This window comes from Micropterus dolomieu, linkage group LG01 (genome assembly GCF_021292245.1).
Source record: "Micropterus dolomieu isolate WLL.071019.BEF.003 ecotype Adirondacks linkage group LG01, ASM2129224v1, whole genome shotgun sequence".
Lineage (NCBI taxonomy): Eukaryota > Metazoa > Chordata > Actinopteri > Centrarchiformes > Centrarchidae > Micropterus > Micropterus dolomieu.
The window spans coordinates 10602728-10625221 of NC_060150.1; the positions used below are offsets into that span (position 1 = coordinate 10602728).

Consider the following 22494-nt stretch of genomic DNA (forward strand, 5'->3'; position numbering starts at 1 on the left):
CGCCATCAGACAACGGGAGTCACCGGCGCTGCACACACTGTTTCTTACCCGACGAATAAACGTAAAACCGTTCGGTGAAACGCTGCCTTTAGGAGCGTGGTGTCAGTGAAAAGACATGGGGGACCGAGTAGCTTTACTGCTGCTGGCTGTAGCGGCTTCGGCTCTGGCTGCCGAGGTAAGAAATCCTTTTTTTTAGCGAGAATTTGTAGTATTTTCACCATACTGTTGCTGCCAGCTGAGTCCAGCTAGCTACAGTTAGCTACAGCTGCACCGGAAGCTATGCTGTTGTACCTTCAGAGCTAAAGCTCAGCAGTTTGTTGGGGGGGGAGCTGAGCAAACGGAAGATTAAAAAACAAGCATTTTGATGAAAGTATTTTTGTTCCATTGATGGAATGATTGGAAACTTGGCTCTAAAATCCTTCGTAATTTCCACATTGGTACATTAAAACATTTTTAAAAAGCAGTAATCTTTTGCCTGTCGTTTTATGTTGAAAGTTGTAACCGGAGGTCGTGTGTAATAAAATGTAGCTGGCATGACACTGATTGCGAACACTTTGGCATTTCTAAACCAGAAACTACACACTATTAAGTACAACCTCATCGGCACATTTTGTTAGTATTTGTCTTTGTTTTTATTTCTAATGTATCCCAAGAGATACAGCCCGAATACGCGTATTTATTATAAAGAACCTTGTCCCGATGCTCCGTAATGCCTTTCCTCTTGTAAAGTCCCTTTTCCAAGCCTGTGGTAGCTGATTTATCGAGACTATGTGACAATGCAGATGATGTCCTTTGCAATTTAAAGCTGAACCCATGTCCTTTATGTAAAACTGAGAAGTGACTTGCTTATTCCGATTTTGATTTAAATGTTAGAAACAAGTTGGGTTTGTCAACAAATTATTTACCCTGCGCAAATGGTTCTAGATGCCACTGTTTTAAAAACACTTATTTAACGTTACTGGTCGTTCGGGCTAATTTAATCTTGTTCAAGTCATTACAGTGAATAAATGAAAAGCGTATTGTCTCATTTTCCATATCCCGAGGGCTAATTTAAAGGGAGTGGGTGTGTTCTGGTGAGGGAATACGGCAGTAATTCGTCGTGTTCCCTTTTATATAATGAAGACTTGACGCCAGAATCTGGTTTAAACAAAGCAAATGAACCCGTGAAGATGACATCAGCACCATTGGGAAAACAAACATCATTAACGCTCTCGCACATATTTCAGTCAGATGGTAGAGTAGAGGAGAGAATAGAGAAGTAAGATGGCGGCGGTGCACTGCAGCATTTATCGAGGGTCGGGAAACTGGGAAGCCAACAGGAGCTTTGACTCTCATTGTTGCCTTTCTAGCTCTTGTCTTACCTACAATAAAGTTTTGTATGATAATACGTACATTGGAAATATAAGGTATTCTTAAATAATGTATTTGCTGTGGACCTACTTTCACGTAATCACTGCTCAAACATTTTTCAGGCGACTTTTCCTAAAATATCGTTTTATGTGAATGTACATTGCAAAACTATCTATTTTTAACACGTCATTTACTTGATCTTAAGCTAATATGTCACTCACAAGTGAAAAATCGCAGTTATTTAATCAAATCCAGCCATTTTCAGCACGCAAAGGTTTGGTAAAATGATATATCATCATTCTAAGTAGTGTAATTTTCTTGATTCAGTGTAACAGTAATGCTTGTAGTTCCCCATTTTTCAGGGTAGGCTACCAACATTTGTTTCTGGAAAATTCCCTCAAATAAGTGAAACACAATGGGAAGTTCCCCAACTGGATTTTTTAAAATCTATTTTATTTTTAACACTGCTACTAATTCTACTATTTTTGTTGCCTTGTGCAAGATATGACACATTCCTGCAAAACCAGGAGTAGCCACATTGTTTCCATTGTGGTTGAGGAGCAGCTGCAGTTAAATGTTGTCTGTGGTTGTAACAATTATAGCTTGTATTGTATGCATGATAAAGGTGTTACTTGTAATAGGCTCCATTGATATAGTACTCAATTTAGGCCTCTTGTTGTTGCTGTATTGGCCATTTCTGGTCAGCATTCAAATTTTTTTGTTTTTCTTCAGATTAATCTGGTGAAATGTGGCAGCCGACCTTCATTGTTTCCTGCACGTAGTCTGTAATCAGTGTACTTGGAATGAATAGTTTGGGTTGCTTGTGAAGCCAAGCAGTGGCTTTGTTCATAATCCATTGCTTAGGTTACCTAAGACAGTCTTTACCCTTTGCATACTGTATTTACAATAGAAGCATCAAAGGCAAAAGTGATGTAATTTGACAGAAAGAAGTTCAGGAATAATACATGCAAGATTAAATAAGGCTTGAAAATGAGATGTTGCAAGTATTTGATCTTGTTAGGGAGTGTTTATGGCCTCTATGACTGCAACACACTTACTTCTAAACACACAGTTCAAGGAAGCTGCTTTTCCTGAAGGGCCCACGGTTTGGAGCGTAGGAGTTGGATGCCAGCCTTTGTGTATTTGTAAATCCTTGGGAAATGGCTCTTGGATGGTCGCAGGCAGTCTGTTTGTGGGCATACTGCAGTCTTTCAGCCTGGGGTGGACCAGCCCTCTCCCCTTATTAGTGAGTTTAATGCCATTATGCCTGTTGGCACTACCAGTGTTTCTCTTTGGCACCTTCTCTGCTGCTCATGCTGCAGTTTCAGTTCTTTGAAGGAGAAATACACCCAACACTAATATATCTCCTCTTCGAGTTTTCTTATTTTACTTTTTATTGCTCTCACTTTGGCCTGCCTCGCCTGTATTTCTCCTTCAGTTTGTAATTTATGTTTTGCAGAATGCATTTTGACAACCCCAAGAAAAAAAAGAGTTCAAACTTAACCCAGGGAATCCAGTATACTTGTAGATAGAAAACAGCTTCTACACTTAAGAAATCTCAAATTGCAACATGTCTTATACGTCAGTTCCTCAATCTCTGGATTGTTCCTGATTATTGACTGTTGAACTCTGATTCTGAGAGGCTGACACCAAAAACCTGATCCTTGCTGTTTTGTTTTTTCTGCCCTCAAACTCCATAGTGGCTGCACTGGACATATCTTGTGTAGTGCTGTAATGATACTCTGAGCAGATTGACCCACATTTTCTTTAATTAAAGAATCATTTAAGTAAATTTAAGAGCATGAAAAACTGCAGATTCTGAAATGTGATCATCACTGTTGTTTCTCATTGTTTATTGAATATCCTTGGGTTTTGATACTGGACATAATTGAACACAATTTGAACACGTCATGGGTATTTATATGACTTTTTTTGGCATTTTGTTCAAAATATTAACCTTTTTAAAGAAAAAAAAGTCAATTATGAAAATAATCAGTAGTTGCCTGCATAGAAATGAAAACAAAATTATACACCAGTCATACCAGGGACTGTGGTGATATTAGTCTGTCATGCTCTCCTTTAGCCTATCATTAATCATTTCAGTAAATAGTGGACATTGTCATATGACAGGACTGGATGTCCACTTCATAATGAGACATGAAAGGAGTTTGTCTCCAACACTCTGTTTTCTTCTCTTTTTTTGTCTCTCTTTCATTTTCTTTTTTAAAATCCTTCATGTTTAACCAGTGGTGCAAAGAGTTGGCTCAAAAAAAATTCTCTGTTCAAACAGTGCACATTGTCCATCTTGGTTGTGTCAACAACAACGATACTGCAGCGCTCCCAATTAATGTCCCCCTCTGTCTGTCCTGTAGAAAAGAATTCCTGGCCTTTTGATACTGTTGTTTCTGTTGGCATGCTCCCTGGAAACGGTGGATGACGCTCATGTGCTTGCTTGTCTTTTGAAGCTGCACGTCCGTCGCTTCTCTTCTCTGTTCACCTAATGTACCTTCAAATGTCAAAGTTGCCCTGGTAGTGATGTAAATCAGCTGTTCAGGAACATTGAAAATGGTTTTACCTATTATCCTTTGCTTCTTTTTTGTGTCATTCTCACAGTCCTGAGTCTTCTTTGTGTGTTCATAATGTGTTTTCCTAGTGGAAGTTAGGATCCCCCCTTTCAAAGCATGTCAGGAATCTGATGGTGGCGATTTCTGTGGTAACAGGCCATTGCAAAGCTTAAAGGCCTGCTTTGTGCAGTGCAAGCCGGCCTCTGAAAGAGATACTGTGGATGAAAGCCAGAATGTCTGATTAGATCCAACGAGCAACTGATAGCACAAGGAACTGGGTTCCTTTGCTTGTTTACTGAAGAGAACATTGTGATTTACAGTGATGGTTTGGATGGAGATGTTTCACACTCTACTGCAAGCAGCACGGTGCAATTAAAGTGCTGGCCACTGAGCAGGGCTTGAGGGCTCAGCTATTGTATTTTTAGCCAGTTTGGGGATTTATTCAAGAACCCGAATCTCTGAATGTCACGAAGCGCAAACTAGTGCTATACAGTATTAACTAGTAGAGGATGGATTTTACATGGCTTTCTGATTAGAGCTGAAGCTTGAAGCCACTTCAGAACAATGTGAATAATACATCTTGTGTACAAAATATTACGACTCACTAATTTGGAGTTGCAAGTCAGTCCTTTAGAAAAGCCTCTTCATCTTTCTCACCTCTTCCTTCTTATGACTGGCTTATAATTAGCTCTAATAGGTCAAACGTGTACACATACCTTAGCTTTATTGCCCCGTAGTCTTCAGGGAACATGACATTCTCCCTCCCACTTCTCATGTTCGAGTGAATCTCCCACCATGCAGCACCATTCATCACCATTGGACCGTTATTTCCATCTGTAAATATCAGCAGTGCGCCATGAAGACACACTCATTTCACTGCTGCTGAGTAAGCAGCTGTTGGTACAGAATCTGAATAATAAGCCGAGAAACAAGCCGCCCTGACCTGCGCAATTACTCAGCAGCAGCAGCAGCAGCACGGGGTACATCCAGCTTTCACTTCATCAGTGAGGCAACACGCACACACAGCCTCCATCTGAAGGCGTGTTCCTGCCATTCCTTGTTAAGCCATCAATTCTGCAGTGCTTTTAAAGTCACATCTCCATCATGTGTTCCAGTCGAGGCTGTGGTGTGTTGCATATGTTTGTGTGTGGGATAGACCTTCCTCTGGGATATGACCTAGGGTGTGATAATTGAACCAATACAATCAAGTTTTAATCATGAATTTGGTCACACGGATGCAACATTGTCAGTGTGTGACGGATGAGTCTGTATATAAATTTAAGTGTGCATGTGTAGATTTACGCCCATGTGAGAACCGGATGGTGCTGCAGTGACTATATTATATCGTGTGTTCGTCATCGCATATCATGTCTCGGGCCCGCCTGGCACTTACGGGGCGTTTGATTTAATGGAGCAGCTGATCCAACAGGCTGCTTGTGTTCTCTCTGTCTGATCCCAGGATGGATATGTGTAATGAACCAAAGAAACGCCAGCTCACATCTGAAAGAGAGGAGACCAGCAGTGGTCTAGCCCGTGCCTTTGTGCCTGCTAGTTTTGGCATTTATTTAGGGTCAAGTGCATTAAGGCTGATTCATAAATTCTGTCGGTCAGTGAAACCAGAATGGCAAACATCCCATTTGGTTCTTCTGTTCTAAAAAAGCATGCAACAAAGTGATTAGGAAAATGCATCTCTGTGAGAGTCCTGGTAGTTTAGCAGATACACAGACCGTACAGTCTCAACATTCCAGGTTGAATTTGCAAGGGAATCTTTGTTGCATGTCTAACCCCAACCCCGCCACTATATTTCATATCTGCTGTGAATAAAAAGGCTAAAATAACCCCCCAAATTTGGATGTATTGGGACATGATTTTCAAATTATTCTAGATCCTATGCGATCTGTCACACCTTTTAAACATATCAACATATGGAATGGGATTAGCGCCCACAGACATTGTATTTAAGTGACATACATCTGAAATGTTCCTGCTTATGCTTCTACTTTGAATTAAGGAAAAAAAGTTTTTTCTTCCATAAATTAATTTAATTAATTATTAGTTGAATTTGTTATTCAGAAAAGAGCATGCACTTCTATTGCAAGTTTTTCCTGGAGACTGCCAGGTCCGGACACGCGCCAGATGACCAGAAGGTCAGAAAGCTTTCGAAAAAACAACTTCAGCTAGCCAACAAACACAAGTGTGAGTATTAAAAGTATGCCCCTTGATGTTTTTGGAGGAAATATTTTGTTGGTTTTCAGTCTGTGAGCTGAATTTAAAATGAAAGGACATGCCTTTGGCTTACAATTCTTTATTTCATCTCAGCAGTTTAATAATCCTTGCATAAGCTATTCACAAACACAATCTTTTCATCCAAACCTATACAAACCAATTCTTCCAAATGATCATTAGGAACATTTCTTGAAACCACAATCTCTGTGCTCTTTTTCCTCCTACTAGTTTCCAAAGTTGTCCATATTTTCATCCTCTCTGTCTTTTTTTTTTTTTCAGTAAGTGGACGCACGCTAAGAAACTGCTTTGCCCCAGTACTTTTTAGATTCCGGCAGAGGTTGCTGACTCATTATTTTAAAGATGTGGAATCATTTTGAGAAAGTTTCTTCCTAATGATAAAATTCTTCCGTTTCACCACCTCTGCCGAGACACAAAAATACCCATGAGGGTCCTTGTTTGCGAAGGTTATATGCCTCCACTTACTGGAATGATCTCATCCCATCGTCCTCTCACTTCGCTCTTCCCATCTCTCCACTCACCGTCCTGGGTGTTCAGGGTTGCCATAGCACTGGAGTCTACCCCAGGTGCCTGGTACTTGGACTATAATTAGGTTGCTGTGCTTTATTCCTCTTGTTCTTCTCACCCGTTCCTCCCTTTCTCCCTTCTTTTTACCATTTTCCACCACAACAGCTTCTCACTATGGTTTCTTCTGTGAAACGCTGTGTCTTCCATACAGTATTTTACTGATGTGCTTCATGTTTGAGATTCACAGTCCAAAGGGTTTATAAAAATTAGTACCCCTTCGTACCGGGCGACACACCATCAATTGTAGATGACTAGTCCTCTCGGAGACCAAGTGTGAAATTGGAACACTTTGAAATGCCAAGTTTTTTTTGTGTGTGTGTGCGTGCACACAAACGAGAGAGAGAGGTGAGATGGAGATTTGCGCCAGAAAGAGGGCTGGTATTCTTGACAGTGCCCTGCTATTTCTAGATCTGTTTCCTGTTTGGTTGCTATAATGGAAGCGGACATCCTGCGTTTGTGCAGTTGACAGGAGTGATGTATGTGCGTGTATCTGTGCACGGTACAAGGTCATTGTTCTGTGAAATCCTTCATGTTTCAATTGACAATGGGCTTTAAACATGGTTTTTAGGATTCTGGTAACTTAATTTCAGCCAGTTTAGCATGCAGATACTGAATGAGCCAGCCATTGCACGTGTTTAATGTTAATTTTTAAGCACACAAAAACACCTGCAGGCACGCCCAGCTACATGCAGGTTACACATCCGCACACTCACACTCACTTCCTTACGAAAGCAAACCGACCTGATGATGAAATTCCCTCTCCCAGGCAACTCGGATAAAGATGTTTGCCTCAGGTTGCCACAGCAGTGATGGAGGGAAGTTATAGCAGGTTGTTCCCCCGGGGTTGAGCAGGCTTGGTATCTGTGGTGATCATACCTAAGGAAACCAAGAGTCCCTCCATCACCCCTAGACAAATGAAGTGGGCAGAAGTCAGAACTATTTTTCATACCCACTTCTAATAAGATTTTAAACAGATTTGTCAGAGATGCTAATTCCCGAAGAACCCCCCTCGAGACAAAGCTTAATCGCTATGAATATGAATGAAGATAATGCTTCAAACAAACTTGCGTTTTCCTCACAGACTCAATGCAAACTTTTGAGCTCTGAGTAAGAGGCGGGGGGGGAGAAAGAAAAAGGCCTCTACCAGATGGGTGTGGTTGAGGGTTTTTATCAACATGTCAGCATTTGACTTGGAGGAAAGCTTTCATTGTGTCACTTTAACCTTTTAAGCCCAGTAAGTCAGTAGATCAATATTCATCCCAGACTCAGACTCCCAGACTTGGATCTACTGATCTTAAGAAATGCATGAATGAACATAACGCAATGCGGCCTGCATTTCTTGAGGAGCTCGGGTTTCATCATAACCTGATTTGACGCACCGCCTATAACGTTGCCAGGCGGTCAATCCCAGTTTTCTTTCAGATTTTCAGGACACAGCTTCTGTTTTGCCCCGGTATTTATTTATTTTTTTGATGAGTGCTCTATCTGGTTTTTACATTTTGGCTCTGTAATTGAACTTTTTGGCCGACAGGAAGTGTTAGAGGAAGGGAAGGAGGGTCTGGTGGCCCTGTAATCAGTGACACACCAGAATGGGATAGTTTTGCACTCACACTTTAAGTCTAGTCAAAGATGATCTGAAGGTTTTAAGTAACAGCAGGGCCCGCTTGCCAAGGGGATTGTAGAGTGTGTGTGTGTTTGTACGTGCACCACCTTGTGCACAAGCATTACGCTGCGTGCTGAGCATTTCTGTCACCTCGCCAGTCTTATCTAATTCAGCCGTCGCATATCCTCCCAAGCTAAGCAATCAAATTCCCACAGATGCATCTTGTAAACAACCCACAGACAGCCGCGTTTCTGCTCGATTCCACCACAATTGATTTGATTAATGACTCAAAGGAAAGCCATATACGTTTATTGTATCCCATATCACATTATCCCACTCATAAATGTTTAAAGGCGGCCAGAGATAACACGATAAAGCGCTTATTTGCATTGTGTTACACTGCAACTTGCAGGGGATCTCTCCTACATGGTGATCGTGTGTCAGAGCCATTGTTAACCATCGCTAACACTCACCACTTGACACTATCTTGGGTGTGGTGCGACATGTACCTCGCCTGGACATTAAAGCCTTGTGTTGTTAGCTGCTAGCTCCGACGTAGCCAAAGATGCCTGCTAAAGATGTGTGCCAGAGAGTGTGTGTGTGTGTGTGTGTGTGTGTGTCGAGCTCCTGTGACACATCTCGCTCTCCAGGGAGTCTCCCCCTGGGATGAGAGCTGATCTGAGACACCCTCCCCCCTTACCCCACCTTCACCAAACTCCCCCTGGCAGGCCTGGGCCACTCAGATAAGACTGTACAATTAATAGCACCGCAGGACCAGCGCCCAGGGGGACACTTCAAAGATTGTGTGTGTGCTTTCTGGGGACTGGAATACATGAAACTGTTTCTCAGCCTCTGTGTGAGTTACATAGTTAGTCTGCGTGTGTGTGTGTGTGTGTGTGTGTGTGTGTGCGCGCCCGCGTGCGAATGGACTTATTTGCAGTTTGTAAGCGTGTGATACAATATTTCTTTTTCTGACAGCCCCCCATTAACATGTAATGGGTAATAAACCTTTTCCTGCTTTTTAGTGCTGCTGATCACATCTGTGAATGCGCCAGCCTTACACGCACAGCGTTACATTTTACACAAGTCCCTTTTCACAATGACTTTGAGATAGGAATGGTTAGGCAATTTACATAAAGTGGAAGAACAGTTATTATCTTAAACTAAAAATGTGGCTGAATATTTTTATTTTGCAGTGCGTGTTTCCCTCCAAGTCAAAATGGTGAATGGAGAGGCAAGCTTGTCCAAAATCCAAAAATTACAGCTCAGAAGCTGGAACTACAAAATTGTTTGCTGCTCTAATCTTAACTCTTGCGAGTGCACCTGAGCAAAACAAGACCTTCTAATAAACTGGAATGATCCTTTTAAGGCACAACATAAGACAGGCAAGACACACGATGAAGCAAAGATCACGTTGCATGAGTCTGAGGTTTGCCTGGATGTTATCTGGGTCATGGTTTTCCACCTGTGGAAATAGGTTACCTGTCTGAGATGGGAACTGTGATTTGAAATTTAGGCGGAACAAAATCGCACACACGTCGCACGCACGTGTGGACGGTTCACATAAACTGCTGCATCGAGCTTGTCATCCTCATAACCCTCCTCGAGGCAGCAAACCACTCTGTCAAATTGCAGCAGCCAATAATCTCGCTTTAATCGCTTCACTACTACAAACTTGTATGTTATTGCATTACATTATTAGATTGTTGGTTTGTTTGTTTGTGTGGTTTTTTTTAGTGTGTTTCTTTCTTTTGTGTGCCTCCCTCAGGGTAAAACTAATTCCATTTCATCCTCAGATTATTATGGTGATGTTGAACGCTTTGTATAATTTATAAACCAACATTGGGTGCCCAGCTTTAACAACTTGGACATGGGCTATGTGCAACTTCATTTTGTGGTCCCATATGGGTCAGCAGGCTCAGTAGCTTAAGTCTGTATTTTCCTTCCGTGACTGACTGGATTTTGGACACATCCCTGCCTGTTTTTCTGCAAATAAAAACGCAGTCACATATTCTAACCCTGCTGCAGTTCTCTTCAGTGTGGAATTTGTTATGACTTTGCTAGCTTCCTCAGCTGCAACTCCCATTTTTGTCAAACTGTAGAGGTCAGTTCATCAGTTACGGTGATTGATGGAAGCAGCAAGAAGCTGGAAAGCATTTTTCATGGATCTCTGCTTTAGTTGCATCACTTGTAATTTCTGTTGGGGGGAAAATTAGCTCGGCAAGCAATATGCGACTGGGGTTTCTGCTGGCTTTAATTTGAACTGTCTTCTCGGGGTCAATCTCACGGCGTCAGCCTCCTTTCCCCTGCCTTATTCCCTGTCGTTAACAGTGATGGCTATCATGCCAGATTGGGACCAAAAGGGGATATTTCTCCTGACCAGGCTGCCGTCCTAATCCTCAGTGCCCAGATTACTGCTCCCTCCCCTCCCTGCGGGGATGACCGGCTGGCAGACTGGCAGAACAGTGAAGCAGAGCTGAGATAAGATAAAGAAGCCTAGTGTCTCCTTCTATAATGTCTAACACTCTGCTGCTGACGTGGCTAACCATTTGTCTGTCCGCCTTTCTTTTCCATCCAGTTGCTGCTTGCTTAGGTTAGATTCTAGCTTCCCAGCATTGCCAGAAAAGAACAACAAAAAAACCCATTTAGTGTTCTTATCTTTTCTGTTTCTTTGAGGATTGTATCTAATCTCTTATTTCTCCAGTCGTTTTGAAGATGTAGAAGGGAAATGCAGTGATTATTTCTGTACACAGTTTAATCAGCGGCGTTACTGTTTGCCAAGAGGATCTTTCATAATTTTGATGTAACTGGCATCCTCTAACTGACAAAAGAGGCGGTCATTCTTTTTCCCTAAACTACCTCTTCATGACACCAGGATGACCTATCTTTTCTCTGTTAAGGCTTCCCTGATTTCCTTCAGCCTCCCTCCCTGTCCCTGGCCCTCCGTCCCCGCATCCTTTCTGTTTTACAGAGCGCTTGACCTTCTGCTCGAGCCCAAAGGCTTATTGTCCAATTCATCTGTTCTCCAATCTCTCCCCGTCTCTCGCCATTGTGGTTATTGTTCTTTCTCCTCACTTTCGCCTGCGCCATCATCCTGGGGACTCTGATTTATAAGCTTGCAGCGAAGGCTTGACCCCCCTGCCTCCCGCCCAACTCCTCCTCCTCCAGCAGAAGACAGAGCGGTAGAGAGATAGCAGTGGAGAGGCTGAGAGGCAGGGAGGAGAAGAGAGAGCGATTGGCGAGGATTTGATTTGCCAGCCAAAAGAGGAAGACACAAAGAATTTGAATGTGCGCGAGCGGTTGGCACAGATTTGCCTACCTGTGCCTCAAGCAGGGAGGAAGCTGGTTTATCGTTTTCAGTAAGCTACAGGGGAGAGGCCAGAGGGTAGGCAGATAAGGTCAAAATGAAACTGGGCATCCAGAAAGCGAGTTAATTAAAAGATAGCGCACATGCAAAAAATTACTTTTTAAAGATCATTTGAAAACTTTCTGCTCTCAGTTTTGCCATGGGTTTTTACTGTAAATGAGCATCTTTTCTAGTGTGGGAATTGAGCGTCAAACCCCTAAATAAGCCTGTGTGGCTGCAGTAAGGCTCGGTGTCAAGACTGATGAACACCCGCGTTAAGTTGCCCTGTGAGCTGAGGACGGCGGGGGGGGTTTATCTATTGTGTGTGTGTGTGTGTGTGTGTGCAGGATTAACTAATTTCCGTGCTAGTACAGCTTGCAGCTCACCATGTCGTCCTGTAAGGGAAATGAACTTTGTAGGTGCCTATTTGACCCAGAGAAGTGTTACCTGATCTGTGTATGCTCTCTTATTACCTCCTGACTGCAGTAAATGGTTGAACCTCAGAGAACACCTAGGCTACACTTTATTTAGATAGTTCATTCGTAAAGAAGCGGTAATAATGTGACCGTTAAAATTATCTGCGTGGCCCAATGGCTCCAAACTTCAATCACACATTTTGGAGTTATTTTGCGGTGACATTCCTAAAAGCTGCAGTAAGTAGGAAACACTAACTGACACATACGTTGATCAAAATGACCAGCTTGCATATTTTCAACATTGTATTAAAATAATTTTGGTTATGTTACATAAAATGTAATGTAACCATGATATTGTAAAATAATCCAATCCATTTGAAAACTCGGCTCAATATTATGTAATATTTCATCCTGCTGCTTATTATTGTTGGGTTTATTGGTCATTTTTCTTTTTTATGATGAACAAATCTTTTTTTTTTTTTTTTAATATTCACCACATACGCAAAAGGCCTCGGTTGTCTACATAGGGACACATTGTCCCACAAAAAAAACCACATTATTTACATGTGATATCATAATATACTCCACAGCACATGGCGTCTTAGGAACCTTCCAGAAAGCTTAAGTATTTTTCCTATTTTCTAGTGTAGACATTCAATCTTGCAAAATGTTAAAATTTTTTCAAATGCTGCCATCTCACAAGCTCACTCTTGGATTGAAGGCACCTCTGCAGTCCTCCACCCTCTTAGAATAATCTGTCTGGCTATCATAGAACTAGTCTGGACCCAGGTTCTGATGTGTTTATTTATTCCCATTAGAGCTGACTCATCTCCTAAAATAAATACTCTTGGGATGAATGGAACCTGGGTCCCCGGAATCAGACACAAGTTATCATGTATTCTGGTCCAAAATTCCTGGACCTTGTCACAGGACCATAGGACATTTGGTGTGTCTCTTAATCCAAGAGAGACCTGGGAAGTCCAAATTGATGTACCACATCCTCAAAGGATTTCAGTATACCATGAAGATAGAAATCCCCCAGTGTAACTATTCCTTTTTCCAACCAGTCCCTCCAACAAAGGGGTGATCTATCAATGCTGGTAATTTTTCATTAATTCCAGGAGCTTTTATTTCCAGATGTCTTTTTTTTTTTAATTTCACAATGTCACTTTCATCTCATCTCAAAGGACAGAAATTAATAATTCTCTCTTTGTCTCTGTCTCTCTCTTTGTCTCTCTCTCTGTCTCTGTTAAAATCATTAAAATCTTCACAAGTCTTCTCTCTGGTGCGCAATAGCACTGGGTAGCATTACCTTGTACAGGTGTTTTTTATTTTTTTATTTTATTGCATTCACCTCATGTTTGTGTACCTGGCAAGCTTTTTGCTCCGCTTTGTTGGGCTTCTCTTTGCTCAGGGGAAAATAGAAAAGGAACTAACAGCTCCGGAGAGCCCTCTATTCTTCTTCTGCCAGATGTAGAAATACAGTGTAAAGATGGAATATAATGAAAGTGGTTAATCATTCATCTTTCCAGTGAAACACCAGATAGATGCCTGCTAAATCAATACAAAAATGGGAGTTCTCAGCTTAGCATGTATCCAAATTGATGGGCCCCACCAGTTATTCTCATATTCGAAGAGGACTTCATGCCCCTGGCTGCTTGGAGAGAATTGAGTCTGGAGGAAAAAAAATATGCTATCCATCTCACAAAACAACATTTGTTTGCCTGCCAGGGCCTTCAGAACCATTAACAAGATTAGGAAGCACACAATGGCAACAGTCCCTCTCCTCCCTCCCTCTGTCTCCTTCTCTTTTTCCCCAACCCCCCCACCCCTTTATTCCCTCCCATTTTGTTCAAGCTCATTTGCCAGTACAATGCAGACATTCAGTGGTTTGCACCTCCTCTCCTAAGGGAACTTCAGCACAAAACCTCCTTATGCAGGCAGACAGCAATGGCACACACACACACACACACACACACACACACACACACACACACACACACACACACACACACACACACACAGGCACATTAACACAAAAATTAATACATTCATGCCAAAGGCTGACACACACACGTTTGCTCACACACACTCCCTTTGCCTCCAGCCAACCTGCTCTTGTGCTCAATATGTGCTGCACTAACCGAGAGAAACGAACCAGAAATGAATCAACAGAGGGTTATATAAACACTACAGTGTCCTGGAAAAACTCGGAAAAAATGCCCACATGGACGCAGATATACACTTTTCCTATAAAGGGTAACACACACGGGGCAGCTGAGTGGGTGGGTGTGCTTGTGCATGAACATCACAGACAACAGAGGGTGAACTGGATTGCTTCAGGCTTGTTGTTTGAGGCAATTTATTCCTCTAAAGCTATTGATTTTTTTGTGTGTCCATCACTTTTTTTGCACCTATTCTTCTCAGATTTTTCAGCATTTCTCAGCAAGATCTTTTTGTAAATCTGACAACACCCAATGGACTAAAATGAACAGATATTGAGCATGCACGCTAGCACTGCCATGCTTAGGAGCACTGAAATCACACCCAAAATGTGAACATTTGTTCCTATCCTCCTCCTGCTAACACCTCATCTTTGGCTTTCCTCTTCTTCTCCTCATTGCCCATCCTTCATCTTCTCCCCCCTCATCTTTTCCCTGCGTCTCTCATCTTAAACCAGCTCACTTCATCTTACTTTTCATCAAACAACGCTAATCTCCTCTCCTCTCCTCTCCCAGTCCCCCCTGCTATCTAAGTAATAAAATTTAATTGCATCCGTCTTGCATTTTTCAGCGCAAGTGCTAAAGGAGTTTAACATGAGCCGTATATCTCATTAAGTCTCTCACCCCCCTCTCTGTCTCTCTCTCGTCCATCTCTTCCCCACCCCTTAGGTGCCTACAGATGTTTCTATGGGTCTGTTGGCAGAGCCCCAGGTGGCCATGTTTTGCGGAAAACTCAACATGCACATCAACGTGCAGAGCGGCAAGTGGGAGGCAGACCCTTCGGGCACCAAGAGCTGCATCGGCACCAAGGAGGGCATCCTGCAGTACTGCCAGGAGGTAAAGAGTGTGTGTGTGTGTGTGTGTGTGTGTGTGTGTGTGTGTGTGGTGGGGGGTTCTGACTTGGGAGGAAAACCCAAGAATCTGTTCACCTTCTATTTTTATATGTACAACAATTTATTTCCCTGTAGAATCAATTAAGGCTGCTATTACATGATCACATTAATCCCCCCCTTTAAAGCTGACATGAATCTTTATTGGACGTATTGTTGTAAAAAGTCAGCCTGAAGGGGTGTTTAAAAAAAACAGATCAAGGTGGGGGTAAAGAGATAGAATGTCAGGATAGGGTGAGAAAATAACAATGGTGTGAAGGAGACATCTTTTTGGTAGCAGCAGAGATTGGAGAGGTCATTTCCCTCCCAAACTATTTGTAATCAACATTTTCATTATGCTATGATATATGGAATGCTTAAACTCTAATTACCCAGTGTTTATTTTGTTTTGAGTGAGCAATAAACCCGTATGATAAATCTTTCTAGTTGTGACATTTTGAGTTGGATTTTTTAGGTCGGGTTATTTACATTTCCATTAAGCTGACTCTCCGAGCAAATTACAATGATGGAGCAGGTAGCAGTGCAGCTTCTTTTAGGGGAGTTCACAACAAGCAAGTTTGTATGTTTGGGCAAGTGAGAGCAATTTTCAAAACCTAGGTTGCACCACAAAGAAATGCATGCAGAGATTTTCTGTCCTCTTTACAGTCTGTGTTTGGGTGTAGTCTGTTCAAAGTATGGTGGATATTAGAGGGCAGAACAAGGTGTTTATTCTTGCTGGTTTGAGAGAGTGAGTGAGTTACAGAGTCTGCAAGCAGATTTGTTTTTAGTCACCAAAATCCCTAATTTGGCAGCGTGACATGATGCCAAACCTCTGCTCAGTAAACAAGCAGCTTAAGTCCATGTGACTTTACTTTAAAAGCTGTGGATGGCTTTTGATAAAGCAGTGAGACGCTAACCGAACCAAAGGCAGAAATGCGACACAGTGAGCCCCTCTGTTGTTTGTCTGAAACTGAATTTTTTTTTTTTTCCCAGTCACTACAGTCTGCTCCAACCGCAAGACCACATTTCTTTGGGGAATATTCCAGCAGTGACTATCACTGCTAAAAGGGGGTTTGTCTGATAAGAGCAGGCGATGCATAATGCGATTTCTCTGAAAAGGCTGTACGACAAGACTCAAAGGAAGATAAGTTCATCTCTCCATTGCTGCCACTGATACCAAATCCAGTGATAACAAACAATCAGGTCCCGGGTTTAAACATTTAACAGCGGGATAGAACTTTAAATATCAAAACCAAAACAGAGATATGGAGAAATTTCCTACCCAGAGCTGAACGGGAGAAAGAAAAGGGACAAAGAACCAAGAAGGTTGTGGAATAATCTTTTTCCTCTTCATTTGGAGAGGCATGAAGAGAAGAGAAAACAGCAGAGGAGGGGTCACGAATAAGAAAGAGGGGATAGGTATTTGGAGAGGGATGACATGTCGACCCAGAATATCGTGGAGAGGCAGATATCATGCATGGCTGAGAGGAACATTGTAGTAAACACAGCAGCCAAGTAGGAAAACAGCCGCAGGGAGCACTGCAGTAATGTACAGATGAAAATATATTGAAAAATAGTAACTTTGATGCTGTGCCTGAAAGAAAATGGTTTGACTAGAAATACAAGTGATGGATAGAAGATACTAGTGTTAATGAAACAAAATGTTAATGTGAAGAGGAGCACCTGCTCTACTCTCTTTCAGCTGTGTTGTGTTATGACCCCGTTATAATATATAAAACTGTGTGTGTGTAGGTGTACCCAGAACTCCAGATTACCAATGTGGTGGAGGCTAACCAGCCAGTCAGCATCCAGAACTGGTGCAAGAAGGGGCGCAGGCAGTGTCGCAGTCACATTGTGGTGCCCTACCGCTGCCTGGGTGAGTCCCATACATGTTTCTACTGACTCAGTTTTCAGCGCTCACTTTTTTGGTCTGGTTACTACAAGAGTCTTCAGTCAGTCAGAAGGCTTGGCCCGCTGTGCATGAATTATAAATATGGATATTGTTTATTCGCTGCAGTGGGAGAGTTTGTGAGTGACGCCCTGCTCGTCCCTGACAAGTGCAAGTTCCTGCACCAGGAGCGCATGGACCAGTGTGAGAGCCACCTGCACTGGCACACTGTTGCCAAGGAGGTGAGTACACAGACGTGCACACACACACAGTCAAACTCTCAGACAAACCTACACTACTGTAATGAAAAGTGCAGCAGGAACAGCTACTGATCTATACTTCGTCCCTGTGTTTGTTTTTCTCATGTTGCGCGTCCTTAGTCCTGCGGAGACCGCACCATGAATCTCCACGACTACGGGATGCTGTTGCCGTGCGGCATCGACCGCTTCCGAGGAGTGGAGTTTGTGTGCTGTCCCGCGGAGGCTGAGCGTGACGCCGACAGCACCGAGCAGGATGCTGATGATTCCGATGTCTGGTGGGGTGGAGCGGAGACTGACTACTCTGACAACAGGTACACACACACACACACACACACACACACACACACACACACACACACACACACACACACACACACACACACACACACACACACACACACACACACACACACACACAGACACACAGACACACAGATAAATGAGGGTAAGGCAGCAGCAGAGTAATCACTCAGGGTACAGATGATCATAGATACTGCCACTTTCATTTTCAAGATTGCCAGGAGGATAAAATTTCTTTCCTTGAAAGCAAACTGCAAGTTGGTTATAATTTAAAACCTCTTTCCTTCTCTCCCTCCCATTTATCCTCCTTGTCTTCATTTCTCATCCCTCTTCCTCCATCACCTTTTCTTTCCCCCACTTGCTCTTGTTCTCTCCATATGTCTCTTTACTCCGTCCCTCCCTTGCCTTCATTTTTTCATCCCTTTCCCTCCCCCCCTCCCTCTCCCTCCCCCAGCATGGTGCGGGAGCCAGAGCCAGCGGAGCAGCAAGAGGAAACCAGGCCATCTGTGGTAGAGGAGGAGGAGGAAGAGGAGGAGGTGGCCGAGGAGGAGGAAGAGGAGGAGGACGTGCTGGACAACGACCAGGACGGGGACGGAGAGGAGGACGAAGAGGTGGCGGAGGAGGAGGAGGACGAGGAGGAGGAGGAGGAGGAGGAGGAGGGAGACGACGACGACATTGTCGAAACGCTGGACGACGGCGATGACGCCGACGAGCCCACCACCAACGTTGCCATGACGACGACCACCACCACCACCACCACCGAGTCTGTGGAAGAGGTTGTCAAGGGTAAGGAACATTTCAGATGATGTGGGTGTGTGTCTAATTTTGGTTCTCATCTTCTGTTACCAGGGTGTCTGGAGGTCCTTGAAAAGCCTTGGAAACGTTTGAAATTTAAGGCTCTTGAAGAAATGTTAACATCTTAAATACAGTAATAAGATGACAGGTTTCTTCATATTTAGATTAATGTGGTACAAGTTTAGTAGTACAGCATACAAAACGTGTTTTCTCCCTTTTTTTTTTTTTTCTTTTTTTTACGCTTTGCTGAACACAATTGAACTTCATGTTCCTCACCAATTAATTTCCTGCTGTCGTTTTTCTTATAGTGCTCGTTTATCATTTCAGAGCTTTCATTAGCTACGTTCCATTAGAGCCAGAATTGGTTGTTGCAGCTTTGTTTCTTCGTTTTAATGTTAAATTGGTATTAATAACGTTGAAAACTGGCTTTCTCCACATGCCCTGCTATGTAACATCAAGTATTTTATTTTTATGTCTCCTTTAAGTGCCATATTTTATAGGTGAACACTCTTGAGATCTTGACAATAAGATGGCACACTTGCATGGTGTATGGTGAGCTATTGTGAATGATGACAAGTGTGTTTGTGTGTGTGTGTGTCTTCCAAGATGTGTGCTGGGCCAATGCAGAGACCGGTCCTTGCCGGGCCATGCTGCCCCGCTGGTACTTTGACCAACAGGAAGGCCGTTGTGCTCAGTTTATCTACGGCGGCTGCGGAGGCAACAGAAATAACTTTGAGTCAGAGGAGTACTGCCTGTCTGTCTGCAGCAGCGTCAGTAAGTCCTTCCGGCAGCAGCTAACCTCAACCAGCAAGCTCGCTGGTCTGAATGCCAGTCCATCTCCGGTGTGTCTCTAACTCTCACTTTTCCTCGCTGTCTATCCAAGCTGCTCACCGGCTGCCAGATATTAACAGCTGCTCAAAGGTTTCCTGCTTGGTGTGCTCATTTTCTAGATGTTCCCTACCTGTCAGCTCTATTCTTGGCTAACCTTTTCTAACTTTTTTTCTCCTCATAGTCTATGTGTGCGTCCTGTCAGATAAATAGTGGTGCTATAAACAGACATTACCTTTTACCAATCCCTCCTGGATTGTGGAAGGCACCAACCTGATCGTCTGTACCTTTTACTTACTTTCAGCTTGTAGGTGTGAGATGGGTACAAGATGTGTTGTGAAGCATTTACATTTTGCTTTGAGCCACACTGGACCTAGTTTTGTTTTGAAGAGCTGGAGAGGTGTTTTAGCAGTTGTTATGCTGAAGCCATGAGGATAAAACCAAACCCTGTATTACCACATGGCTTTTCTGAATCCTCAGGGAAGAGACAGCCAGAATGCTCCAATAACAACGGTTAGATACAGAGGGTTTATTTTCATGTACAATTCTCTTTAGAGGCTGAATGGCATGTATAACTACAATCATTTCTATGATTACAGTCATTTTATGGGTGTCATCATGTATATTACTTTAACATGAATATGAGCTGTAAAATCTTCCAGGCAGGAATTATTTTTCAGTAATCCTCACCTCACTGCACATTATTCCTTACATCCCTGATGCGTTGCAGGCTTGCTTACATTATCCCATCCTCGTAGATGTGGAAATAAGTCCTGGTTAATTCATTACATACGCTTAAATCGGTTGTCAAATTGCCCCTGCGGCAATTTTGAAAATGTGAAACATTTCCTAGGAAAAAACTCACCAATACATCATTACACACTCTGAGCGCACCTGCCTGCTACATCACATTGTGATGATTGATTAGATTGGCAACAATGAGGACGATTGTGTCTTTCATAGGTGGGGAGCGGAAGGCGGTTTAAGTGTTGTGTAAGGTTCACTGACCTTGCTCGATATGTGTGCGTTTGAGTGTTTGTGTGTGTGCGTCTCAGTCACGAAGTGTACGATCCGCCTTGCAGCAAAATGGAGTCATGCTATCTCCATCTCCCTATATTTTGATCTAATTTTATCCTATGTGTGTTTGTGTGTGTGCTTAGGTGTGTGAGTGTAAGTGCATGTGTGTTTAGATATGGGATTTCTGCTCTGCTGAACACGAGGTGAGAAAGTGCTGCAGTCCCCACACACACACACACACACAAACAAACCAACAGCCACGCACACTCATACACTCTGTTCTTGCTTGTGTGCTCAATTAATAGTCAGTCTCGGTGCAACTGGTATTTTGTCAAATGGCATATTTTTTGTAAATACAAAGCACACGATAATTATAGAAATAATCTAAGTAACTTTCATACAGCAAATGTCAGTCTCTGTCCACTTTGAGGGTTTGGTCCAACAAAATATTGATTCAGTGTTTGTCCAGCTAATGAAAGCTTTCCCTGTTCAAAAATGTTGTACATGGGGAAGTTCTGCAGCGTGTTCAGTCTTTAACTGTTACCTGCACTCAATAGTTTACACTAGAATAATTATGATTATACTACCATCTACTACTACCGTAACTGAGAGGTGTGGTGTTTCATATCATAGCGATTTAAATTTATCGAAAGCAAAGCATTATGGGACTTTTAGCTGAAGAGAAGAGCATTTTTGTTCCATTATTGGAATTTTTGCATGCACTCTGGGGCATAATAAAAAATAGTGCAAATGTAATGTAGTGCACCAGGTTGAAAATTGATTTTTGAAAAATGTTCAGTCTAGAAACGCTACAGTGGAGAATGCTTAACAGCAATGATATAAAGAAATATGGAATATAAAAATCGAAACAAGGAATTACCACTTTAAGTACAGTGTATATTAGTTTAGGTGCTGGTTCAAACAATTACAAGTGTTACCTAACCATGCAGATTTATTTACCTAGTTATGTCTTTCCTGAAGAAATGTCCTTGTTACTCTGGGTAACATACAGACCTGATCAATTTTCATTTTCAGAAGTAGTCCCAAGTAACAAGATACATATGTTATATGTAAATGAACTAAACTAATTCTGGACCTTGTTAGATATTTTAGTAAATTTTTCAATGCTGCAATGAGAACCACAAGCTATATGCACCTCTATTGCGTTGGTTTGGAGGCAGAAATCTGAGAGGTCTAAACCTGGGTAAATAAAACCAAAACTATCTGCATGATAACACCAGAGATATGTGAGGGGGGAAAAAAAATGTTGTTATGCATCTGAACCGATCCTTTAAATGATTTAGAGGAACAGAGGCTAACAAAACACTTAGGCTTAGGCCAAAGCGAATAACATCTCCGTTGTTTTTGTGCAGTCATGCGCTCTCACCAGACATAACCCATTTCACATGACGTGCGACCTTCACGCAGGCTGCGACCACGTTTGATAGCACACGTGTGGAAGATAATCAACTTCCCACTGATTAAATCCGAATTTCACGGAATATGTGGTCCATTTATATTTTGATGCTGGTAACCTCAGTTCAGTCAGTGCTTTTGAACCCACAGGATAAATTCCAGTGCCAGTGTTTTGGCTTGGGAGCTGTATCAAGGTCTGAGTGAAGTTCTATAAATGAGAGAAGGGTTTTGTCTCTTATACAAAGGACTACAGGTCATCTGAGGCATTCACTTGTTTGCTTTTGGAGGGTGCTGGCTTCCAGCTACAGCTGCTGTCTTGTTCTCTTTCTCTCCTTATCTCACACTAACCCTATTAACCCATTTTGGACTCTGTGTTTTGTGTTTGTGTGTACTGAGGCAACACAGCTGGTCCTAGATCCACCAAATAAAAGTGTGCATTAAAAAGATGCTTCACGAAAAGCCTTTTCACGTCCTTACCTCCTCCTTTTATTTTATTTATTTTTTTCTCCCTCACTTCCATTTTAATGCAGTACCCACAGCCACACCCAGCTCCCCCGACGCTGTGGACCACTACCTGGAGACGCCCGCTGATGAAAACGAACACGGTCACTTCCAGAAGGCCAAAGAGAGCTTGGAGTCCAAGCACCGCGAGAGGATGTCCCAGGTAATGACGGAGAGGGAAGAGGGAATAAATGAGGAGGGAGGAGATTATGTCTAAACTGTTGATGGTTTTTTTAAATTCAGCAGACATGAAAGCTGATCAGCCGTCACTGCGTACATGTGGATGAGCAGTAGCTGAGCAGAGAGAG

At 42.6% G+C, this 22494-nt stretch overlaps 1 protein-coding gene across 2 annotated transcripts in view; it reads left to right on the forward strand.

Annotated features, from left to right (window-relative positions):
• Positions 1 to 2: 2 nt before the first annotated feature.
• Positions 3 to 22494, forward strand: part of appa (amyloid beta (A4) precursor protein a) — a 32137-nt gene continuing 9645 nt past the window's right edge. For both annotated transcript variants that reach the window (XM_046056414.1, XM_046056403.1), the window contains exons 1-8: positions 3 to 175; positions 14982 to 15149; positions 16934 to 17057; positions 17199 to 17311; positions 17450 to 17640; positions 18084 to 18415; positions 19031 to 19198; positions 22216 to 22349. In XM_046056414.1, the coding sequence (XP_045912370.1) occupies positions 116 to 175; positions 14982 to 15149; positions 16934 to 17057; positions 17199 to 17311; positions 17450 to 17640; positions 18084 to 18415; positions 19031 to 19198; positions 22216 to 22349 (1290 nt within the window). In that variant the 5' untranslated portion in view covers positions 3 to 115. The remainder of the gene's footprint in view (positions 176 to 14981; positions 15150 to 16933; positions 17058 to 17198; positions 17312 to 17449; positions 17641 to 18083; positions 18416 to 19030; positions 19199 to 22215; positions 22350 to 22494) is intronic.